Here is a 25113-nt window from a genome sequence, read left to right on the forward strand (position 1 = left end):
CTGTGTAACATGTGGACCCCTCGGTCTGACCTCCTAAAATTTGTCTTTGCCGTTATATCAACAAGCTCAGAGTTTACAACCAAGTCGGCCGTACGAGTTATCGTCAAAGTCACAGAATTCAGCAGCTGAACTACTGAAAAAATTACACTTAACTGCAGAAAATGGTGCTTTTATTTATCTTTGCGCAGTCAATGGACCCATTCATTGACATCTGACTTGGCTCCAGCTTTTCCCTTGGTGCTGAAGTACGTGCACCTCCTGCCTTTCTCCATGCTCAGATACAGGCCGACGGAAAACTAACAAAAGTTTGATAAATGGCAGAGGGCCTACGTTGTTTTTGCAAGTCGCGAACATCTGCAGATTATCGCTGGGATTAGTTGAAGTCCTCCAAGAATGCTTGATATGCCAAACAGAGAAACCGTTTAGTGATTAGTGTTTATCAAATTTCTTTTGTTTCTTTTTCAGACGCAAGAAGTCAAGATTTTCTTTCTGGAATGCCGGAGGAGGGAATGAGTCACTTTTTTCTTTGTCTAACACTCTTCTGTCCTCCACCCACTGTATTATTTTTAATAAATGTGGCATTAAACCCAGCAATTCCTGACTAATGTCATCATATCCATCTGCTTATAGCTACAGATCTAAAGATGATTGCATCCATTCTGTTTGCTGTTACCGACGATAAAACTATATTTAAAGCGGTTTCTGCCGCTGTAACCCTGCAGACACTCGACCGCAGCCTCCCTGACCATTTTGCCGTCCACTGAATGACTCACCATCTGAGGATTTGGACTGAGGGTTGCATTTACCGTCAGGTTCAGCTGTTGTTAGAGTTGCAATCTGCATACATGAAAAAAAAAAAAACTTAGAATGTTGGAAGATAAGAAGATCCGGTGCCAGACCAAACCGGGTACTGGGAGATAATGCAGGAATTTAAAAGTAATAAATAGCATTCCTCGCCAAACGTTTTATCAGCGCATTAAACCTGACACTGACTTTCTTCAAAGCTAGTTTCAAAGTGTTTGGTCCAATCCAAAACCAGAATTTATTTGATTCAGGCATTAAAAAGGACTAAAAGGTTCAGCAAAAGGAGCCAAAAACCTCAGAAAGAAAGAAAACGCCTCATATTTGGAGCGCAACAACATGCGGATTTGTTAAAAGGTAAAGCTAAAAACATTAGCTTTAACATTTTCTATCTGAATTTCAACACACAAAATAAAATTAAGCAAACAATATAAAAAGTAGATTTTTTATCTTGGGCTATGTTTCAGATAAAATGGGCAACAACAAAAAACAATTAAACAATAGTAGAAATAATAGTATTATTGTGGTAAGTATAAACATGTTTGCAAAGAAGTAAAACATACCCACAATGTTGGGATAAATGAAGCAAATGAAACAGGTCTGATTATGCCTGCAGGCAACATTTATTTTTAAAATAACCCAAAAAAAATTTGATTCTTGGGCTGCAGGGTGTGGTGTTGCTTTGCAGCTTGGAAGGCCCTGGGTTCGAATGCCCGTCTGGTTCCTTTCTGCATGGAGTTTGCATGTTCTCCATGTGCATGCATGAGTTTTCTCCAGCTACTTCAGCTTCCTCCCACAGTCAAAGACATGAGGTTAATTGGTCTCTTGAAAACTGCTCTTAAGTGTGTCTCTGTGTTGCCCTGTGATTGAATGGCGACCTGTCCGGGGTGCCCCCCCCCTTCCCCCCACCCAACATAGGCACCAGCCTCCCACCGCGAAAGGATAAGCAGATATAGACAATGGATAGGTGGATGGACGGATGGACAGGGGGAAGGTTGCAAAAACCTGCATGACTTTTATCAGCTATGTAGCAGGTTTGCCACAGTACTAAAATTTCAAACTCTAGTCTAAATACTGTTGCAAACTTTTTTTTAATGCATATGTTTCTTTCTTCTTTCTTATGAACATTGAGTAAATATAACAAATCGGAGTATAACCACATTTCCATTGCATTTATTAGGACAAACCCAATAGGTAGTAGGCAATCCAGCACCCATTTAGGGAAAAAAAAGGCCTTTAAAAGAGTTTATTTCATGTGCAGTATGATACAAGAGAATGTAACACTTGGTAGCAGAGGTAATATCCTTTACAGAAGTATAAACCTTGGATTCTGTTGTGCAATTAGTTGGAAAACAGACATTATTACAGTGGAAACAACAATCTGGTTTGTGCAAATGTATTCTGCTTGTTCAGTTTCTGGGTTTTTTTTTCTTAATTTTGCATCATGTTTTCTTTGATCAGTGAGCAAACCAGGTTTTTTTATGGGTTCAGACTAGTTTTTGTTTTAATTGGTTGAGTAATCGTTTACATTTACTCAGTTTATTATTAGTAATGGAGAGATGCGCTGGTCATTTCGGCAATTCACCATGTAGTCCCTGACGAAGCCATTAGTACCCACAGCTGGAAGGTGCTATTGCACCACGGGGAAGCAAAGGTTGATGGGGGACTCAGACCCACGGAACACCAGCATTTGTCATATAAGCCGGCAAAATTTAAATGAATAACATTAGCTTATGCGTTTGGGATGTTTATTCCTTCATGGTTGCAGATGCAGGAGAATGTTCTTAAAGTCATCTCAAAACATCAGTCCTTCGTACCCAAACCCTGTTGCTCCCACCACACTATAGCCTAAACGTCACTTATCGACATCCTTCAGCTTTTGTTGTTCATCTGAATCATAGGCTAATACCTCCGAATAACATTTTTGCTGGGCTCTTTGCTAGATGTACGTGCCATGTAACCTTAATTGTAACCAAACACTATGAGCAGCAGCCATGAACGTGCGGTTTAGTGAAGATTGGTGTCAACTCGGGGAGATGAAATTGATTCTGTTTGTATCAGTTTAAAGTATTCAGGTGTCCCACACTTTTTTTTAAAACAGATAAGTGGTAAAACACAAGAAAAGAAGGACGGAAGTGAGGTACGACTAAAGAAAGAGAGAATGACACAAGGAGAGAAGGAACAACACAAAACAGGAAGGGCAGTAGCACATGAAGAAATAAGAAGATTTCTCTCCCAAGGAGGGAAATCAGGAAGGACATTAGTTAGGAAGGTAGGAAGGTATAGTGCACTGGGAAGTAAAGAAATGATTGAATAGAGAAAACAAGGAGGTTAGGTGAAAAAGGACACAAGGAAGGAATGGAGGTGAGAAACAAGGAGGAAAGGAAGGACAAAAGAAGGGAGGCAACGAGGAATGCAATGGGGAACAAATTAAAAATATACAAATAAATTAAAAAGGTGAGGGCACAAGGGAGAAAAGAGGGGCACAGGGAGGAACAATAGAAAGCTTACAAGGAAGGAAGGACAGAAGGAAGAAAGGAAGCACATTAATAGGGAAGAATGGAAGGAAGGTTTCAAAATTAAGACAATGGAGGGAGTAAAGTCTGAAAATTTAAAGATTTTCACATTTTCATCTTCACATTTTCATTTTTCCCATGATTACCCAGACCTGGAAAATATTGAGATCAAATTCAGGACTTTTACAGACTTTTTACAGACATTTCCATACCGTGAGGGACTGTTAGTACATCAAACTGACACCAAAATATCCATTACTTAGAAAACCCTACTATTTACAAAGTTAAAATTCACAGTAAAATCAAGTTTGACTGTAAGAAGAACAGTGGGGTGGGTGGGGGGGGGGGGTGGGGGGGGTGATTATACTGTCTCAAGAGTGCAACTTTGTCTCTGATTTATAGGTTGACCGTGCTCGGATGCAGCACACCGACGGGCTTTGTCATCACTTTTACCCTTCTTCCTAACCACGGTGTTGACTTTTCGCCCGCACGTTCTGGACAGGTCTCACCTCAAACGAGACGTTTGGGAAATGGAACTTGCACTCCCAAACTCTGCCGGTAAACACATAAACAGCGGCCTGTTTGATCAGCGAAACTGTAATTGTTAGAAAGAGTGTGTGTCGGCTAAGGGGATTGTGTACACAACAGCGCAGCAGTTGTGTACGTTTCAATAGAGGTGCTGTCAGATGGTCAACACGAAACGCCGCCTCGGTAACGTCAGCAGACGACTCTGTCACTAGCAGATGAAAAGCAGCAGTTTGCAACATGCATTGCACACAAGAACGTATACAGAGAGGGCAGTGTAGGTGTCTGGAGCCACATAACAGCTGCTGGAGAGGAGAGGAGATCATTTTCACGTCATATTTTCACTTACCCTTCAAACCAAGCTCTAATTTAAAAAAACGCCAGTCTAAATCAGACGACGCTGATAAAAGAAACACTTTTTAAACACTTTCCACCTGACATTTCCAACCTCCTGTCAGTGACCGTCTACAGCTGCAGAGCATGACAAGCGATCATTGGCACTTTGAGTAAAAAAAACAAAAAAAAAAAAACATAAAATATTAAAAGGTATGTTTACGATAAAAGGGAAAGGCAATTCTTCTCTCCCTCGCAAACGCATTACTAATTCATACCGTTAAAACGACTTTCCACGAATTAATGGAGACAACACGTGGACCTGCAATTGCTTTTGGAAATAAAGGGCACATCAGCCCGTCAAGCCATGCATTACGGCTCCACTGAGTGGGTCTTATCTATAGAAAGCACGCCGTTGGCTTTAAAAGTACGCCGGCGGTGGTGCACAGACACCACGCTGGAACCTCAGCAGCAGTGTGGCGCTAATCATTTTTCACTTGCGGCCGACCACAGGATTACAGCAGTAAGTAAACTGCATTTAAGTTGGGGGGGGGGGGGGGGGGGGGGGGTCTGCACCCAAGAAGCTACCGCAGCTACAGAGGCTGACACATCTGTTGGCACCCACGGAAAAGAAAGTGTAATAGGCCTTTAAAGCACGGCAATGTTTGTTTTTATTGTAGCAGCACCTGCAAGCACTGGACTTTTTTTGTGAAAAAGGTGAACAAAAATGTATTGTATTAAATCAGTTTTGAGTAAGTTTAAAGTGTAAATGTATTTTTTTTCTTTCCCATACATGAAAAGCATGAGTTTTCCTCTATTTACCACAGTTGCCTTCACAGTTCATGAGAGAGTGATTCTGGCTGTTCACTGGGGGGGGGGCGTGGGTGTGGCTGTCGATCTCGTTCATCTGGCTACTTTGTTGAATTTCCGCCACCATCAACACTAACGTCAGTATTTATAGCTTTCTTACCTCAGAAGACATTGCGCCTCTACACAAAACACCTGTGCAGTCGCAGCGGCAGATGCTTTTCCTCTTCTCGCAACACGTGCCCTGGTGTCACTGGTGTCATTTCAACTTGTCACCAGAGGGGGCAGACGTATGCAGGAACTCTGGAACTTGCGATAAGGCTCCTTTAAATTGATACAATCTTCCGGTAACTTCTAATTACTATGGCAATGTCAACCTTATTTATATAGCACCTTCAATTCAATTCAATTTTATTTATATAGTGCCAATTCATGAAACATGTCATTTCAAGGCACTTTCCAAAGTCAAATTCAATCATATTATACAGATTGGGTTGCTATATACGGGAACCCAGTTGATTGCATCAAAGTCCCGACAAGCAGCATTCAGTCCTCCTAAAGAAGGAGGAGCCACAGGGAAAGTCGTCTGCATTGTCAATGGCTTTGCAGCAATCCCTCATACTGAGCAAGCATGAAGCGACAGTGGAAAGAAAAACTCCCCATTAACAGGAAGGAAAATCTCCAGCAGAACCGGGCTCAGCATGAACGGTCTTGACCCACTGGGGGTTAGAGAAGACAGAGCAGAGAGACAACAAGACAGACAATCAAGCACAGGAGCACACATTTACCATTTACCTTATAGCAAACACGTTGCACCAAATTGCTGCACAGCAAGAACAATGAAAGTGATCTAATTTGAGCAGAACCATAAAAATATGAAATCAAATGGCTTAAATAAACATTGCAAACAGAAATGTATCACAGTAAAAGGAATATGTTAATAAAAATTTAGATGATAAACTGACTTGATAGCCAAAGATCCATGACTTTCCATTTCCCTGAATTCAAATATGACATAGCACTGGGGCTACGACTCCCAATTGAACTTCACAGCCCGTGGCTCAGAAACCTATCTGGTTCAGGAAAGGCCCTATGTCCAGTCAGCAGATCTGCAGAGGAAGAACTGACCAAATTTGATTCTGGTTCACAACTGTGCAAATGACAATATATATATATATCCAATGTTAAAACCTATCAACGAAGGCTGTTATTAGGGCTAGGTATCAGGGTTGGGCTTCTTTTAGGCATTGCGGCACAAAAGCCAATGGTTTCGGGACCAAAGCAAGACGGAGAATGGTGCCAGCAGCCAGATACTTCTCAGCCACTGGATGTGGACCCATACAGACGTCAGGCACAGCGAGGAAGATGATAAACGACAAATACGTCTCCAAAACTCACTGCTAAAGAACAGCAGCAGGAAGTGGAGTAATCCAGTCTTTATAAGATTATCCACAGACCACATGTCCAGCTGACTGGGAATAAAACCAGAAAAAAAAAGTATTTTCTGTCCTACCATCACAAACATAAACATGGAGATTCCTGGATTCCTACGCTGACTTTAACTGGTACCATCTGATTTGAGCTTTTCAGGAACACACAGTGTTCTTGGTGCACTTAGAGCAAAAACAAAGGTTTAATACACAAACAAAACACCACATTTCCACAGTAAGATACGGTGGAGGCTCTGTAATGCTGTGGGGCTTCGTCCAAAGAGCCTGTGAACCTTGTCACAGTGCAAGGGTTCATGGACTCTTTGACATAACAAGAGGTTTTAAATAAAGATCTGCTGGTCTCTACTACAGCACTAAAACTGGGTCATCTTGGGGTCTTTTAATAAAACAATGTTTAAAACAATTGGTCAAATCAACACCAAAAAAATGGTTCAACGGACACAAAACCAGCGATCTCGATCTCCGCCCCTAAACGTATCATCCAAACATTGGCCGTCCAGCCGCTCTGAATGGACATTAAAGTTTGGCTCATCTTTTTATAGACTTGAAAAGTTCACTGAAAACTGGAGTTTTTTTTAAGCCCATAGTTCCAAATTCAGCCAAGTCAGGTTGGGTTAGCCCATGTGAACCACCTTTGCCAGAGATTTAGAGATGAGCGGATGCGTTTCTGAAGACATCTATTCACTTCTCACTCTTTGACCACATTTCCACTTTTAGACAAAAGACAATAGTTTCTGCCCTTGCTTTTCAAGCCTTATAGAAAACGTGCATGGGAAGCTAAAAGTGATAAGAAAATAAGCAAGACCCGGGCCTCTGGGTGATTTATAGAGATTGTGCAAAGACAAATAGTCACAAATCCCATTCTCTCTCCATCCCTCGCCATGTTCAAACCTTACAATACGTTTTTTGTACATCTTGACGAACAAGTGTGTCAGTGTCTGTGTATACACTTTAAAATCCCTATTTGAGCTATTACAAGTCCAAAACAAACCAGGATGAATCATCCTCCGCATAGCGAACTAGTGAATCAGGCGGAAAGTTTAAAAAAAAAACGCAGCAGCTTCAACAGTAACAAACTGATTAGATAATGGGCGAGCGGACTCCTGCAAAGTGAATTAGTTAAATGTGAAACAGCAGTGAAAACACTGCCAGTGTGCTGTAAATGTTAATTAATAACAGAAACACTGTCAGCGGCTTAATTACCGACAACAGCAACAAGAAGCCATCCAACGAAACCACTGAGACAAGTAACAAAAATCAGAGCAGAATAATTCAGCTACTTGTGCAACATCTGACAGCTTTAAATCATTTTTGCACACAAATCCTGTTAGAGTAAAACAAGGCAGGATGAGTTCAGTTTTAAACAAGGCGTTTCAGACCGAGTTCTTTGGAAATGCATTCTGCAGCAATCTATGATCAGATAAATGTCGGGCTTCTTTCATTGAATCTGGTCAGAGGACAGATCCAGGTGAAGGACGACGCTGGGAAGCGAGCGCTCTGCTCTGCTTTGCTCAGCTCAGCAGTCTGCATGCGCGAGCCGCTGGGTTTTTTATGGCCTTGCGGTCTGTTTTTGCTGGGAACGATGACGATAGATGAACTTCCAGCACCCTGAGGTCAAACTCAAAAAAAAAAAAAAAACGGTGCCGCTCTTAAAATCTTATTGCACACATATATCCAGACAGACCCGCAGGGAGGTTTCACAGAGTGGGAGTTCGTGCCCCTGAGATACTAAATAATCGTGCAAGTTGGATATATTTTAAAACAATCTTATGCACAGCGCTCAGCACAGTTGACCGCTATTTAAAAAGTAATTTTCTTAATAGTGTTGACATATTTACTTAAAAGCCTACCCTACCAGACGCTAGCGTGTCACTCCAGACACCGCCGCCTACTGGCAAACGCGTGTTAGTTCACAAAAACGCATCACGAACATCTTCCCGGTCACTCCACAGCCTATTATGTCGGGTAAAAGTACCATTGTCAAGATCAGTAAACAACTGAGGACTAAAATAATCGTTAAAATTCTTGAAACACAAACTTGTTGGGAGGAACCTGCATGTCAGCTAAATGGGACATCGTGCATCACTGGCCACATTTAATTGACATTTCCACCAATATTTGTGCTGAGTTTTTATTAAAAATTCCTTAACAACAGTGACAAAAACAATATTTATTCTAGATTAGGTCAGCTGTGGGTGTTACAGGTACTGAGTTTTTATTTTAGAGGACATACGCACCAGTACAGGACAGAAAGAACTACAGGTAGAGTGGTAATATTGCAGTCATAGGTAAACGTTATCCATAAATGCACCTTTCCCGGCTAAAAATATTACAACTTGCTCATGAAAACCTGATAAAAAACAAAAATCAAGGAACAAGTTAAACAATACAGATAATTTTTTAAAAACGTCCAAAATGACCCGTTTCATTGTGGGAACCTTGTTTTTCTGTTCCCTAGTTGTACCGCGCAGGTTGTGGTAATTAGTTTTATGTATCCCCGAGTTACTTCCTGTTTGTTTAGGGCTATGAACAGAGTTGTTGTTGTTTTGAACATTTTTACTGGTGAAACACACAGGGGGGTGGTCTGAAGTGTTAAGAGCAAAGAGTTGAATGAGAGACGGCTGAGAAAGGCGCATCCTTAGAGCAGAGAGCAAAAGGTCAGAGACAAGGTAAGAAAAACGAATCGTCACGCTGACCCATGTTAGAAAACGTTTAAATATGTGGCCGCATTAATTTAACAGCTATGTTTTTAGACTTCATAGTTCTCACGACAGGCGTTGCCAGAGCCACTTTACTGGGACACATGCTTCACGACGCACGGTATTTTTCTGTGGCCCAGTAAAGTTAGCAGACGAACTTCAACAAAATGTTGCTTCTTTTAAAGCAACAAACCAACCACCTACAGATCTACTAGAAAACATCGAAAAAGTCAGAAAACAAGTATAAAGACAAGACTAAAAAACTATGAACAGGAGCTTACTGGCTTTGCAAATGAGCTGTGTGAAAATGCACCATAAAAGGTTCAGAGCATTTAAGAAATTGTTGCAAACTGGGAAGTCAGAAGTCCACCACAATGTCTATTTTATCTATAAATGAGAATTTGGTTTTAGAAGAAGATCCTGTTGTACTAAGGAAGACTTGTAGCAAAGGACTGAGAGCACAGCTTTACTGGAAAAGCAGGTAGCAAAGGTTTTTTTTTTCTTTTATCGACTATCGTGTGCAGTCTCACCTTTCTATGCATTGGAAAAGAATCAATAACAAAGTAACACTGGTCTGAACACAGCTCAAGTACATGTAGTCAAATATATCATTGGTACACAGGAATTTGAATGTAGTCCTTTATCATTATAGTATGTCAAAGCAATACTGTGAAACTAGGGCTGGGCACTATATCGAGATTTTAAAAATATTTAGATTTTTTTTTTAAAAAGAGATATAAGATGAGACTATATAACAAGATGCTCTATCTTACGTTATATTTATACTTTTATGCACTCCAATAGGTTATTTTTCAGCCGTTTCACATATCTATCTACAGCTGTTATTAAAAAAAATGTTCCTGTGAAATATTTGGGATAAAGCTTTGATTTAAAGATGCCTTTTTATTATTACTTTATGAAAAGAAAAACTTATCGAGATAAATATCATATATCGACATTTAGCCTAAAAGTAGGTATAATATTTTTGGTCCATGTCACCCAGCCCTTTATATATATATATATATATATATATATATATATATATATATATATATATATATATATATATATATATATATATATAGAGCTAGCTATATATACATATATGGCAGTATCATGCTGTGGGGATGCTTCCCTTCAACAGCAACTGGACAGGATTTAAATCTGTACAGCATATATTTCAGTCTAATTGCATGGTTTTCACTTCAAGTTCACCTTTTAAGAAACTCAACGAAAAGCTTAAGATAAATTAATTAAAATGGCCATTTCATCTTATTATTTAAAGTCCAGGAATCAGCCCTGAGTACATTTATAATATTCCTTGAACAGACTACTTTCAAGGCCATCTGGTGAAGCATGTAGCCCAACAAACAGCGTTTTTGATCACTTGTGTTTAAAACTCACCAGTTGCGAGACAAATGGGCAGCAGCAGCCTAAAGATCAGCCCGCACACCATCTGAGAGGCCATGGCTCCGGGGGGCCCGTACAGAGTCCAGGTAAAAGAAGCCGGAGATTGTCCCTCTGCGGTCAGGCTCTCTCTCGCATCCCAGGCTGATGCGCTCCGTCAGTTTCCGGCTGGCTCCTCCGAGCGGCCACATCGGCTCTCCGCTGCCGCAGACAGCTGGACTCCGGCCATTCCCCAGGCGGGGAATCAAGCGCGTTCACCGAGGGTCGCCACAGCAGGGGGTGTCGCCCCTCGGCGTTGCCAGCATGGTAGTTTTAGAGGCAGAGATGCGCTGAGGTCATGGTGGTGGATTCAGGTGCGCAGACGAGCTGCGCTGGAACGGCGCGCAAAACAACCGGAGAGAAGAGCCAACAAGTCCGCAAGTCCAATTAACCTCCTTCAGAACCACAAAAAAAAAAACTTTACCTGGCAACTAGAGATCTACTAATCAGTCTTATTCGCTCTACCCAGCTCTGGATGGCTGGAATAAGAGGCAGAGACGGCGGATAAGTCCACGTTTGTGTCTGGAGCCCCCCTCACAGAAATTTGACTTTCTGACTTCTGCCGTGTTGACTCTGTTGTCCTACAGGAGGATACAAGGCGAGCCTGAGAACGACAGCAGCTTCGGCCAATCAGAAGTGAGCGACCGGAGGTCTACCCATCCCCCTGAGATAATTGGAACCAAGAGGTGGGACCAGGACACGAGTAAAAACACCACAAGCGCACAAAAGAGGGGTTACAGCAGAGAAACTATGACGCGATCCGTGATTATTATTATTATTTTATCTCTTCCTATACTTCAGCAGGATCATTCCAGGGATTGAAAGCAAAGTGAACATTAAATGAGAACTAAACTTCCACAGCGACTTCATGCGACGTTTACTTACCATTAAATTTGGCGTCTTATTAAAGGCAAACAGCGACCTCCACTGGTGCAAAATCATCCTGCACAAACATAGCTTTACACCACGAAGCCAGAGTAGAAATGTATAAGGGGTTTATTTTGTATCCACTGCCGTGTGCATGCTCTGAAAACACAGTGTCTAAACATAACATAGTGTTGGCGGCATCATGCTGAGGGGATGCTTTACTTCAACAGGGACTGGACAGAAAAGAGAGTTTTTGAAGCTGAAGAGAGCCACTGTTCATGGAAAAAAAAAAAAGTGGCAAAAACGAAAGCCATCGTTGAAACGAAGCTGTCAGGAGTCCTGTTTGCCGTTTAAAAAGAAAAACTCTAGGTGTACAGGAAAAAGGCCACAGATGGAGGAAAACTAACCCTGAAAACCAGCATCCATGGGGTGAAACATGGTGGTGGTGGCAGCATCATGATGTGGGAATGCCCGTTTTCAGATGGAGCAGGGAAGCTTTTTAGAGCTGATCAGAAGGTCATTGGAGCTAAAATAAAGGACAATCCTGGAGGAAAAACCTGTTAGAGGCTGAAAAAGAATCAGACCGAGGCGAAGGGACAACAGCCCGAAACATGCAGCCAGAGCTATGAAGGAGTGGTTCAAATCAAAACATATGCAATATATGTTACAATGGCCCAGTTAAAGTCTGGACCATAATAAAAGAGTTGAAAATCTATGTTCACAGATGCTCTCTGTCCATTGTGGCTGAGCTTGAGGTTGGTTGGTTGAAACATTTTGAAAAAGTATTGACCCAACCTTTTTTATTATTATTTGTAGAAAGGTGGGAAGCAGGTGTTATTTTAGTGGTAATGATGCACTGCTTAGTCTTTCAAATAAAATCCATACACTACGAATACACTGCAAAAAGGGAACTAAAAGTAAAATTTTCTTCAAATGAGTGTATTTGCCATTAATTTGTGCAGGCAAGTATAAATTATCTCCTAATGGAATAAGATATTAGCACTTAAAATAGGATCAACTCATCTCTGTCATCTTATTTCAAGTGCAGTATATCTTAATATCTTGTTTTAGCGCTGAAAATATTCATTCCATTAGTAGATAATTTAATTTTCCTGCTCAAGTCAGGGACAAATACACTAATTTCAGGAAAATTTTACTTACGTTTAGTTCCCTTTTTGCAGTGTATGGAATAGACCGAATGTTGTGGCTTTAACCTGACAAAATGTGAAACATTTCAATGTTTTTTTTTTTAACACTTTTGCGAAGCACTCTTATAGGTGTTTGTGGGTTGTACAGTTTGGCTTGGAGGCAGTGAGGTTTGCTTTTCAGTTCATGAAATGTTTATGAAGAATCTCTTGAACACAAATCCAGTCTATGATCTGGAGAGCAGATATGTTTCCTAATTGAAAGCTCAACCCAAACGGATCTAATTTTCTTTTTTTCTCTTTGTTTTTACGGACATTAATTCAGTCAGTTGTTGGGATCTAAGCCGATCTGCATCAGATCGTGTTGTGACCTGCACAGGAGGATGTGCATTGTGGCCGCTGCAGATGTTTCCTTTCACGACGCAGAAATTATTCATTTTTTTACCCCCCTTTTCCCTCCATCTGTATTGTTCTACAGGAGGTTCTGGTTCCAGGATTGTTGGTTTCCTTCAGAAATATAAAAACATCACAGCCTTCTAAAATGTCCTTTGCTGGCTCAACCCATGAGAAACAAAACAGAAAAAAAAACCAACTATGTTATTGGTGAGATGCTGCCTTTACATCTACAAGGAGAAAGTCAAGGAAAACCGCACATGGTGAACTTTTGCTTATTTTAAATAATCAAGAATCTTCCATAAAGATATTAGGAAAACCTTACATTTGATTTCCTTTCCTGTAATACATAGGCTGCTTTCACTTTAATGCACGCATGAACAACGACTGATGGAAAAGAGCAAAAGCAGGAATGACTAAAAGGCATCAACTCCCAGGTTTAATGATGTCAAAACAGGAATAAATGGATGAAAAAAAACTTTATTTTTACCATATTAAAAAAAAGCTGAATAAAAATGTAAAAAAAATCATGAAATAAAACCATCATGTTAACGTGAGAAAGAAAGCATGTGAGTCAAGTTCCATAGCTGTGATTCTATGCTTTAAAAAAACATTTAGAATAAGAATGTACAGTAAAATTTAAAAACCCAACCGTTGTCAATGGGGATTTAACTCATCAAATACATGGACATGATAATGTGACAATGAGTTACCAACTTTACAGTGTTTATAATTGTTTTTAACCAATAAATGATATTTTCATACAGCCTAACCATCTCTATATATATAGATATCTATATAGATATCTAGATATCTAGATAGATAGATAGATAGATAGATAGATAGATAGATAGATAGATAGATAGATAGATAGATAGATAGATAGATAGATAGATAGATAGATACTCTGACCGTGCCTGAGGTAAACAGCACCTGCAGTGTTTTAGATGTTGTTGTGGTTTCTTCAGGACCTCCTGGAGGAGTCAGTTATGTTCTCATGACGTAATTTTCCAGGAAAGTGGATGATGGCGCTCCCTATTCTTGAAATACTGATAGCTGTCAGCTGCTTTCTCTGATTTGCTTTGGATTTGGCCATGATGTGTTGCTTTTTGACATATCTTAGCCTACTTCCCGGTGCCAGACAGGTTCTAATTAAGCCATGTCTTGATTTAGCAGATCTGGCAGTAACTCGGTTATGGGTGTGGTTAATGAAACTGAAGCAGGAAAGGGCTGGTAATCATACATGATTCCTAATTTAGCAAGAGGTGAAATTATATTTTCACATTTCCCAGTTGCTTTGAATCGTTTTCTTTCCCAATTAATAAAGAAATCATAATTTTTTGTTGTGTTGACTCCTGTTTATTTTTGTCTGAAAAAAACATTTGTTTGTTGAACTGAGATGCTAAAGCATGACAAAAACCAAGGAAAAGGTGGGAAAATATATTTTCCCAGGATCCTGCCTTACAGATCTCTCTAATTATTTTTATTTTTTCCTAAAGAGACGACATTCATACAGTCCATGTCCGTTATAAAGACTTGAGAATACATTTAAAGTCTTCCAAAGTCTACAGCTTAGAGGGATCTTTGGCAAACCTGGATAACTGCTGATCAAGACCATTTTACGATATCACAAAAAGTCTGACTGTTTGGAAATAAAATATATATAGATGGTTTAAAACCACAGAGCTTGCCAACATCAGTGGGACGATGGACTCACAGAAGCTGCATCGCATTTAGGACTCGTAAGACTATCCCCTTTGAAACATCCTGAATCCGCTGGAGCAGGAAAAGGAAAGCCGGTCGTTTTCCTGACTGAACTTTTCATCTCATTGCTCACATCCTCCAACTGTGCTCAGAAAGCAGCTTTCCCCGCGGATCAAGGTCCTGTCATCATGAAAGTCCCTCATCAGGACAGAGACATTTCAGCAAAGGATACGGCTGCTCGCCGTGGATGTTTTCCTGTTGTCAACAAAGCGTCTCACTGCGCGTCACAGAGCAAGATGAGGTGGTAAACACATCAAAATGATCTCAACTCGAGATGTTTATCCTCTCGCTTTTCCAGGTTTGAGTCATAAAACACACCCAAACTTAAAATGTAATTAAGAAACGGCATTTGAAAACGCTCCACATCAAAGCCTGCGCTGACTCACACTGTGTTTACTGGGGCCTAATTTTAACTTTTATACCTTCATCTCAAACATCAGCTGACAGTGAAGCTACTGAGTCTTTCTGCTCATTTGATTCTTGCAAACATTTATTTTTCACAGTGAAAAACATCCCATGGTGTACATCTCATCCTGGTCCTAAAAACACTCCATAACTTAAGCTTATTTTTGTCCGTACTCTTGGGGAAAATGCATATAAAACAAGCTGAGCACACGCTCATCTATTCGAGATTGGCTATTAAATCTCTGTATATACTTTTCATGATTTTATTAAAAAGGAAAGGAACCTCTCTGCTGTTTTGCCCCTACTGTGCAGAATGCAGGAGGAGCAGAGGAGGAAGGCCATGGCGGGAGTAGCCAAAAACATTCCCAACGACCCTCCCTCCGGCTCTGAGGAAGGAAACCTTCAGCGGCAGAGGTCCCGCTCTTGATGTGATGAATCATCAGAAGGAGGGATTCAGTTTACAAAAATAAGAAAAGTAAACAGCCAAAAGCCGCCAACCTCTGGCCTGAAGTTGCACTTTTCCCCCCGGCGATCCAGACCGGTGGGGTTTTTCACCGCCTGAGGTCCACGTGGGAGCAGTCAGAGCCGAAGACGATCGATAAAGCCGCCCCAAAAACATGTCAGCCGGTGATTTGTTTCAAGTCCTGGCCAGCTGAGAATATCTTAAGTAACATTTGTCTTTGATTCATTATTCATCCGATCCTTAAGAGGGAACTTATTGACAAAATCTCTGGGTCAAATGGAGCCTCGGGTCAAGATGCTCGTCATGCACCTGTAGCTTTTTTTCTGAAATATAAAAACAAGATAAATGATCTTGAGGCATTTTTGTCTCACAAACTGCTGAATTGTGCTTTTTTTTAATAATATTAGGGTCGTTGTGATCATTTGCAGAATTTGTTCTGCCCTTTCATACGTTGGCTTAGGTTCTGTTTTGACTTGTAAGTTGAATCTTTGGATCCAGCAGAGCCCAGGCTAACCTCTGGAGCTCCACTGACAGGTCCCGAGCCCCTTGGTTTATTCTCCTCCTTCATCCACTCCTTGATGGATCTGCAGACTTCCTGGTCCTCCTCCCTAAATGTCCAAATGAATCCAGTGACCTCAGTCATTCTCCCAAGACTCACTGATGGATCTGACCACCTCCTTGTATCCAGGGATCTCTGGGCCATCCTCCAAAGACTCCTCAAAGGATCCAGGGATGTCCCGATTGTCCTTTCCAGACTTCCCAGTGGATCCATGGATCTTTGGGTCATCCTTTCTAAACTCCGTCATGCATCTCTGCAATTCATTCTCTGAGAACTTCCTCTCACAATTACTGAATTGATCTTCCACCTGCGCCTCTTGAAGGGTCCGGTATCCTTTCAGTTCTCCTCCTTCATTGGGTCTAGCTACTTCCAAGGCATTCTCCCAAGACTCCTTGATGAAACTAGTGGCCACTGGGGGAGGATATTGTATTTCACACTATTGTCATGGTGTGTAAATACTTTATACTAAATTTATGGTTCAGCTCTATTTTTTCTAATGTCGATTTGGTCTCTACTTGACCTGTAGCTCCTGTTTTCTGTTTGGTAATCTGGTTTCTGTTGTGTATGTTCTTCCTCTTTCTCAGATGAGATTTTGTCACTTTTGGCTCTCTATTTCTTGCTACTCCTGTTTTTTGGTCATGCTCTTTTTAGTTGGACCAGCCACCAGGTTCCTATTCACTCCAGGTCTTTTTTGAGTGTTTTCTGGCAGATCGGCCTTCTTCTCTTCACCCTCTACTCCAGTTCATCTCTCCTTGGTTTTCTCATTGTCTCCAATTAGCACATTTGTATGATTAGGGATTTTCAGTTGAATGAAACTCGATATTATTTTATTTATTTTGCCTTGCTTTCTTTCTGATCTTGAGTCCCTAACATTCAAAACCAATTATTGTTTTGAGACCTATTTAAGATGAGTGTATTACAGTCCATCGTTGAAACAAATGGGGACATTTGTGTTAACGATGAGCGACATGATCAGCTGCTGTATTTCTACCAGACTTTGCAGCAAAATATGGGAATAAAATATTCTGCTCTCTTGGTTTTTATATCCCAAACATGCAAACGCAGATAGATGAGACTAATAATGAGGGTTTTACATAAAAGAAAGTTGAGAAATTAGCAAATAATAGATGTGGTGAGACTCTGGAGATGATTTTGGAAGAAAAAAACAGTTTGAGGAATACATAAAGCTCTTTCTTTAAAATAAAACTAATTATTTTTTTTTATTATTTCCCCCCAGAAGTTTCAGTTCAGTTCATCATAAAAATACAAATTATGAAATTACCTGGGTAAAAAGCACAAATTGATTGTCTCTAATAAAAAAAAGTGTCCCACAATAAAATATTAATACGAAAATCCTTCCAAATGCTGAATTTCTTTTGACTAAAGATCAAAGGTTGGCATGGGTACTGTAAGGAGAAAGCAGCGCTGATGAGATAAGTGTCCAAATTGCCTCAGTATTGATCTACGAGTGAAATCTAAACTGTGCGTGCTCAATATTTACATGGATGCACTTTCCACACACTCTAAAGGTTTGACTTCTGCACCGGGCTTCTTTCTGTGGAGGTTGAGGACAGATCTTCGGGTTTGTTTCCTGCTGTTCCACTCCAGTTATGACCTTATCCACACATGAAAAACAGCAAAAATGAATTGATTAATGACACTAAAGTTTTCAACCCTCATATCCGGTCACCTTTTTTTTAACTAAGGAAAATAAACTTATTGGTTGCAGCAATTATTTAAAATAGGGATTTTAATTTAATAATAAGTCACTCTGGAGTCTCCCTTTAAAGCAATTTAGAAATTCAACACAAATATAAACCTCAGGAATGGGTTGTGGTTGGTGAGGACAATTGCAGAAATGGGTAGGCAACAGTTTAAACACTCAAAAAAGCGAACCAGTGCCAAAATTCACACATTTTGTTAGCATTTAATTTCCAGTGAACCCAACAAATACCTGTTTTATGTGTTAACTGGAAATGAAATGTAAAAATAAAGTGGACAATAACACACGTTCAGATTTTTGAATGGATAAAATTAGAAGTTGTTGAAATAGGAGTCCAGACTTATAAAAAGAGGAACTAAAAGCTTAAATAAAGCCAATATGCTTCCGATTGGTAAAATTATCAAACAGCATGGGAATAATTTCCACTATAATGCTGATGACACTCAACTATATTTATCCATAAACCCTGACGAATCCAATCAATTACATCGACTACAAGCATGTCTTGATGACATCAAAACCTTTAGGTTTTTTGCTTTTAAATTCTGACAAGACAGAAGTTGTCATCTTTGGAACAGAGTTCTCAAAAATAAACTTCTTAATCAATCACTTAATCTGGATGGCATTAAATTGGCCTCTGGTAATAAAAGGAAACCTTGGTGTTATTTTTGACCAAGACATGTCATTTAAATCCCATATTAAACAGGTTTCCAGAGTTTAATTTTTTCACCTCCGGAATATCGCTAAAAATAGAAGTATTCTATCCAGAAGTGATGCTGAAAAACTAGTCCATCCATTTGTTACTTCACGGCTAAACTATTGCAATTCTTTACTATCAGGAAGTCCACAAAATGCAGTTCAAAGTCTTCAGCTGATCCAAAATGCTGCAGCAAGAGTTCTGATGAAAATCAATAAGAGTACTTTCAGGAGTAGTTTTACTGCATGGTACTTTTTACTTTTACTTGACTCATATTATGATGAAAATCAACAAAAGGGATCATGTTTCTCCAATTTTAGCTTCCCTTTATTGCACAGGTGTCAAACTCAAGGCCCGCGGGCCAAATCTGGCCCGTCAGGGTAAGTTATCCGGCCCTCAAGAGCCAAAAAAAAGCATATTATGTCATAAAGTAGAGGCATATATCCTTTTAAAGTGTAAAGTGTAAGTGTAACTCACCACAATATCAACTTTTTTTGCAGATAAACTGTATAAACTGGGCCTAAGGGTGCTACTTTTATGTTACTGTGCATTTTTTATACTTCTATCTGAACTGGAATGAAATTATGAAATGAAAAGTATCGTCTATACACGTGCAACCGGCCCTTTTCATGACGCCAAAGTGGCCCCATATAGAAATGAGTTTGACACCTCTGCTTTATTGGCTTCCTGTTAAATCAGGAATAGAATTTATAATTCTTCTTCTAACGTATAAAGCCCTTAATAATCAAGCTCCATCATATATCAGAGCTCTGGTTACCCCGTATGTTCCTAACAGAGCACTTCGCTCTCAGACTGCAGGTCTGCTGGTGGTTCCTAGAGTCTCTAAAAGTAGAATGGGAGGCAGATCCTTTAGCTATCAGGCTCCTCTCCTGTGGAACCAACTCCCAGTTTTGGTCTGTGAGGCAGACACCCCGTCTACTTTTAAGACTAATCTTAAAACTTTCCTTTTATACAAAGCTTATAGTTAGTGTCTAATGTTACCCTGAGCTACCTCTATAGTTATGCTGCTATAGGCTTAGGCTACTGGAGGACATCAGGGTCTTTTTCTCTCACTCTGCTGAGTTCTCCTACTGTTCTCCAATTTGCATTGTTTATTGTTGTTTCAACTTTTAACTTTTTGTTATCTGTCTTTTTTTATCTTCATAGTAGATACTCCTGGTCTGGCATTCTGTTAACTGTGACATCATCCAGGGGGGCAGATCATCTTCCATTACCCTCTCTAACGTAGAAAGTATTCCTGGATCAATGTGTGCTTCTGTGCTTTTTTGTGTCTCTGCTCTGTCTTCTCTAACCCCAGTCAGTCGAGGCAGATGAGCATTCACACTGAGCTGGTTCTGGTTCTGCTGGAGGTTTTCCTCCCTGTTAAAGGGGAGTTTTCCTCTCCACTGTCACTTCATGCTTGCTCAATATGAGGGATTGCTGCAAAGCCATGGACAATGCAGACGACTCCCCCTGCGGCTCTACGCTGTTTCTGGGGGAGTGAATGTTGCTTGGAGAGACTTGATGCAACCTGCTGGGTTTCCTTAGATAGGAAACTTTTTGACCAATCTGTATGATTTGATTGAATTTGACTTTGTAAAGTGCCTTGAGATGACGTGTGTCGTGAATTGGTGCTATATAAATAAAGCTGAATTGAATTATTATAAAAGCACAAAAAGTCCATTTAGATGGGGGGAACTTAAGACACAAAAATTAATACTAGTGCTTGAAACTCTGCAATTAAATGAATATTGACGAGCTATTTGATAGTGGACCCTTCTTAATCTAAAAGATAAGGTTAGAATTTAAAGAGCTTGCTCTCAGAACTAACATGTATCACTTATAAATGTGCTGCCTGGCCTTTGAAAGGTAAAAACAGTCAGGGTGTCATGGTTCTGTCTTGATGTGTGGCCCCGCATTAGTGAGGTATTGTGTATGAATAGGTGCCCTGCCTAACCTTGACATAGTTTATCCTCTCCTTAATCTCAAGTATGCCTCAGAGTCACTTACCCTCTGCACCTTCTGTGTCTCTCAGGTTCAAGACACGTTGAATTGACAACTCTGCTCCTCTCCAGTCATTGTCTCTCTGAGAAATACCTCACCCAGAAAACCCACCTGCTCTACAGACATCCACTGCAGCTCCACTTCTCACAGTCAACACCGGAACCTGTGCGCTCATAACAAACATATATACTGAAATATCTTCGTGATCAATGTCTGGATCCATCTACCAACTGGACAGAGTGCTGTATCTAAGCATATTCATAGAAAGTTGAGTGGAAGGAAAAAATGTGGCTGCTGACAAGCTTCTATGGAGATGCTGAGATCATTTTCCGGCAGAATTTTTGCAGTAATTTGTGCAAAAGTAACCCGGACAAAACATTGAGTGGCTTTAAAATTGACATACGTTTCTGTTTTAAAAAATATCTTTATTTTTATTGATCTGATGTTATATTCTAATTTTTAGAGAACGTGAATCTTTGGTAAACCATAATCAACAAAATAACAAGAAGTAACGGTTTGAAATATTTCTCTTTTTGTAATAAATCTGTTTCTTTTTCTGAAATGACTGACAAAAATCATATTTTCACTGTTTCAGCTGTAAGTAAACCACTTGCTGTTTTAACCTAGTTTTCTACGAGGGGTTTTTGCACGTGGGTCAGGTAGTTGAATATGGACATGACTTATTTATTCTTTTGTTATTTTCCATAGAAACACAGCTTCTGTGTTTGTGTGCTGCACAGTAAAGCAGGCCATTGAGCTGTGTAATTCCAGCAAACTGTTGCAGGGAAATGCTTCCGCTTAAACGATTCTTGACGCGTGTTTAGCCTTTTATCGCCTCCCCTCTTCAAAAAGCAGGAAGGAGCTCATGTTAATGCACACATAACGGATGCTGGTCTCATCAAAAAGGACTTGCGTGTTGACAGATTGTTGGTAACACCGCATTATGTTTTAAAATATTTACGGCCCCACCGGTTGACCCACTCGTCTGCATAATTGAGAGCCCCCTCCTGCTTTTGAAGAGGCACCGAAGCTCACATGGAGTGCAGCTTTTAACGCAGGTCTGATATTCCCGTAGGTTAAGGTTTGATGGGATTTTACTGCGCTTCTCAGGACAGAACATCTACTCTCAAAAAAACAAAACACAATTGGTGATTTAAAATGGAGTTTCAGCTAAGTATTTGGAGATTTACAAATCCTCAGAGACATAATTCAGTGCTTTTTTTGTTGTGAAGAGCTCTTTTCGTCTTTATAAAGTCGATCGGAGCAACCCGCACCAAAAGGGAAAGTGAGAGATTAAAGAAGGCTTATAAACATAAAATGCAAATTGCACTTCAGTTGAACTTTTTTCATCTTAATACAACAAAAGATTTCAAGAAAGGGGATCACTCAGTGTGTGAATGTCTAAATATGAGTAATTGGAACAGTAAGAAGGGTTGTGTTTATGTTAATTCAACTGTTAGCATGGATTGTTGATGTAACATTTCAAACCAAACTCTGTACTGTATATTTGGTTTGTGTCATGGTTTAAATGGAGAAATTTGAGATCAAAATTATTCGTGGTATATAATTCAGCAAAGAGGTTTAATTCTGATTGGAAATTAGACAGACATTTCTTTAAAAAAATGGATCAAAGGAATATTTACATAGAAAATGACACGTCAAAGGTTTTTTGCATTCTATTCAATCGTGAATGTTAAAGTATTTTTTTGACCTTTGCAGTTTATAATTGCTGATCAGGTTTTTTAATGGCTCCTATTGTTATTTTCCTGATTTATCTTTGGTGATGAGGATGACCTCCTCGCCATGACCCCAATCTTTAGTTCCCTCCACAGATTATCTATTAGTGTTACTCTCAGTAAAAAAAAAAAAAACATGTTGGTAAATTCAGTGATTACTCTATGTGTATTTATTTCTTTATTTCTCTTAGAGGGATCTTGTCGGAACAATCACTCCAGGGGAGTTTAACCACTATTTCATGCTTTATCCACTTGTGGATAATGTCTCTCACTGCCTTTTGAGGGAGTCCCAAAACCTGAAAAATTGCTTTTCTGGAACCTTTGCATACTGAATTTCTTCAGACTGGTGCCTGATGTGTTGCTTTCTGAGATATTTTGGTCTTCAAACATCAAGCTGACAGACTAGAAGTTGTGGTTAACTGCAATTAATTAATATGGGCAGTTTCTGTTAGTCAAAGGACAAGGTGGGTTTTGTTAGTTTTCTTCCCCTAACGAGTCAAAACACAATTAACAATTGCCCGTTTGTATTTAATCAGGTTCAATTTATCTGAATGCCTTCCTGTGAATATTATTTAACAATTTAAAAGCGCTTTGTGTTTTTTCTTTTCATTTTATTTCCTCTGATCTTGCTAAATTCAATATATAAAATAGAAAAACACAGTATTTCTTAAATTTTAATGAGCTACACTGCAACTGCAATTAATATTTCAAGAAACTAATTAAAGAAAACAAATGTGGTGTAGGTCCTGTAGGCAGGCATATGCAACATGTAGCATAACCCATCTAGGGACAAAAGTTGTTATAGGAAATCTATTTAGATTTTTTTAATTAAGCTTTTTTTTAAATCAACACATTCAACGGTTACAGAAAATTACATCCAAAAGGCCTATAGTGTGTAACCTATCGACAATAATGTACTTAAAGAAAAATTCCATTCTTTGTGGAAATCTTATAAATATTGCATGAAAATGCCTCAGAAAAATCATTAAAGCTAATATATTACCTTTACATTTTAAAATATTGCTAAATTCTTTTGCCTTTTAGGCCAAAGTTATTAAGAGGGATAGCAGAACATCTAAAGCACCTCCGGTATTATTTGAGTGGTGTCGATGAAACTAGCGTTAGCGCGGCTATCGAGCAAGTTTTATCGGAATTACAGAGTATTTCTTTGCTGAGCTAACGAGCCTTTACCTGCAGCAGCAAGAGTAGCTTGACTTGTGGTTGTGTTTTCGTCGTTGCTCTGTTACGAGCGACGACGAATCTGATTGGTTTATTTGGCCCGTCTATCACCAACATAGGCCAATCAGCTAACCAGTATTTTCGCCCCTTCCCAAAATTACTTCAACGGAAGGTTTCCAGATGGATATGCGGAGCAAATCTATCTGGCGGAGTCAGGTAAGTGTGTTGGACCAAGGTGCAGACAAGAGCTTGAAAAAAAGAATTAAAGAACCAAAACCTACAGTGTTGAAAGGCTACAGAGACATTACAAACAGTAGGGGTGCTTAACAGCGGGAACACAATGGAGGACCCAACAATGAGGGAGAGGAGCAGGTGGTTTAAATAGAGAGGATTGCAGGAGGGCAGGTGAAATTAGTTAACGAGACAAACGGGCAGGCAAACGGGGAAGCAAAGATCTAACAGAAACAAGAAATAACTAACTAAATCCAGGCTGTACAGAAATCTCAACAATGACCGGAAGCAAGAAGGGATAAACAGAGTCTGCGGACTAATTAACAACACTAAAAGGTGAAAACTGGAAGATGCACAATCCCAACAACCTAAAACTAATAATTAACACCTGGGGATCGTGTCAGCCATATGTGCCTCTAGAGCCACTGGTTGAAGACCTCTGGCATAAATAAACATAATGGAAACATAAAGATCTCTGAAAAACAAGAACAGCAGCTAAGCACAAGAGCAAATAGAGAAATAAATAATTTTCCAAACACAGAATTGACTCAAAGGACCAAATGTGACACAAACAAACATCTATAACAGAACTCTTATATGTTATAATAACAGTGTAAAAAAGGCTCACTTTAGTAGACTTGGCATCACATCAAGTAAATCAATCTTTAAAACACTTTATGTGCTCACCGTCTTTTTTTAAGTGCTCAATTTGCTGTAATTAGTTTCTTTGTTTCATCTCACTCCGGGCTTTATTTGGTGGCTAATGTAGATTTAATCTTCAGTCATTTAAAGCAAAAGTATTATTGCTTCGCTATAAGAAAAAACTGAAATCAGGCTCGGCCGGTAATGTGATAACCTTGTTAAGAGCTGATTATTTTCCACGATAACACACCCAGTCATTTGTGATGCATTAACTATAATTTGATTTTAACAGGGAACAAAGTGTACTCATTGAAAAAGTTTCTCGCTGAGTATGCAAAAACTGCAGTTTATTTTCACTGTAACCTGCTCGTATCGAGCAGTTTCATTGCTTTAGATCCTCTTTCAAATGTAATACATATTGTGGTATTTTTTTTTCTTGCTGTTTTAAAATAAAGGACAAACAATCTTTACTGAGTGAAAATTATGATATAAATACACATGCTGTTGTTTCTGTCAAGGACTTGGGTTATGGAGTTAGGATAAAGTGCAGACAGCAATGTTGGAAATAACAGGCTGATGATTTATTAAAATAAGAAAAAGTACAAACTTACAGGGGAGCACAAGGTGAACAAGGCTGGGAGCACGGACAAATGAAACGGGGAATAATTCCCTAAGAATGCCATGAGTCGTTCTGGTCACATGTCGCATGGTGTGTCCCAGGCATCTT

At 39.6% G+C, this 25113-nt stretch overlaps 1 protein-coding gene across 6 annotated transcripts in view; it reads right to left on the bottom strand.

The window, feature by feature from the left end:
• LOC105932247 (piezo-type mechanosensitive ion channel component 2) overlaps positions 1–11148 on the bottom strand; it is a 148437-nt gene extending 137289 nt beyond the window's left edge. For 4 of the 6 annotated variants that reach the window (XM_021320871.2, XM_021320874.2, XM_021320868.2 and 1 more), the window contains exon 1: positions 10537–10600. In XM_021320871.2, coding sequence (XP_021176546.2) covers positions 10537–10600 — 64 coding nt within the window. Of the gene's footprint in view, positions 1–10536 lie in introns of all 6 variants that reach the window. The other 2 variants (XM_021320870.2, XM_021320873.2) reach the window with 1 other exon arrangement.
• Between the last annotated feature and the right edge of the window lie 13965 nt (positions 11149–25113).

Source organism: Fundulus heteroclitus, chromosome 6 (genome assembly GCF_011125445.2).
Source record: "Fundulus heteroclitus isolate FHET01 chromosome 6, MU-UCD_Fhet_4.1, whole genome shotgun sequence".
Lineage (NCBI taxonomy): Eukaryota > Metazoa > Chordata > Actinopteri > Cyprinodontiformes > Fundulidae > Fundulus > Fundulus heteroclitus.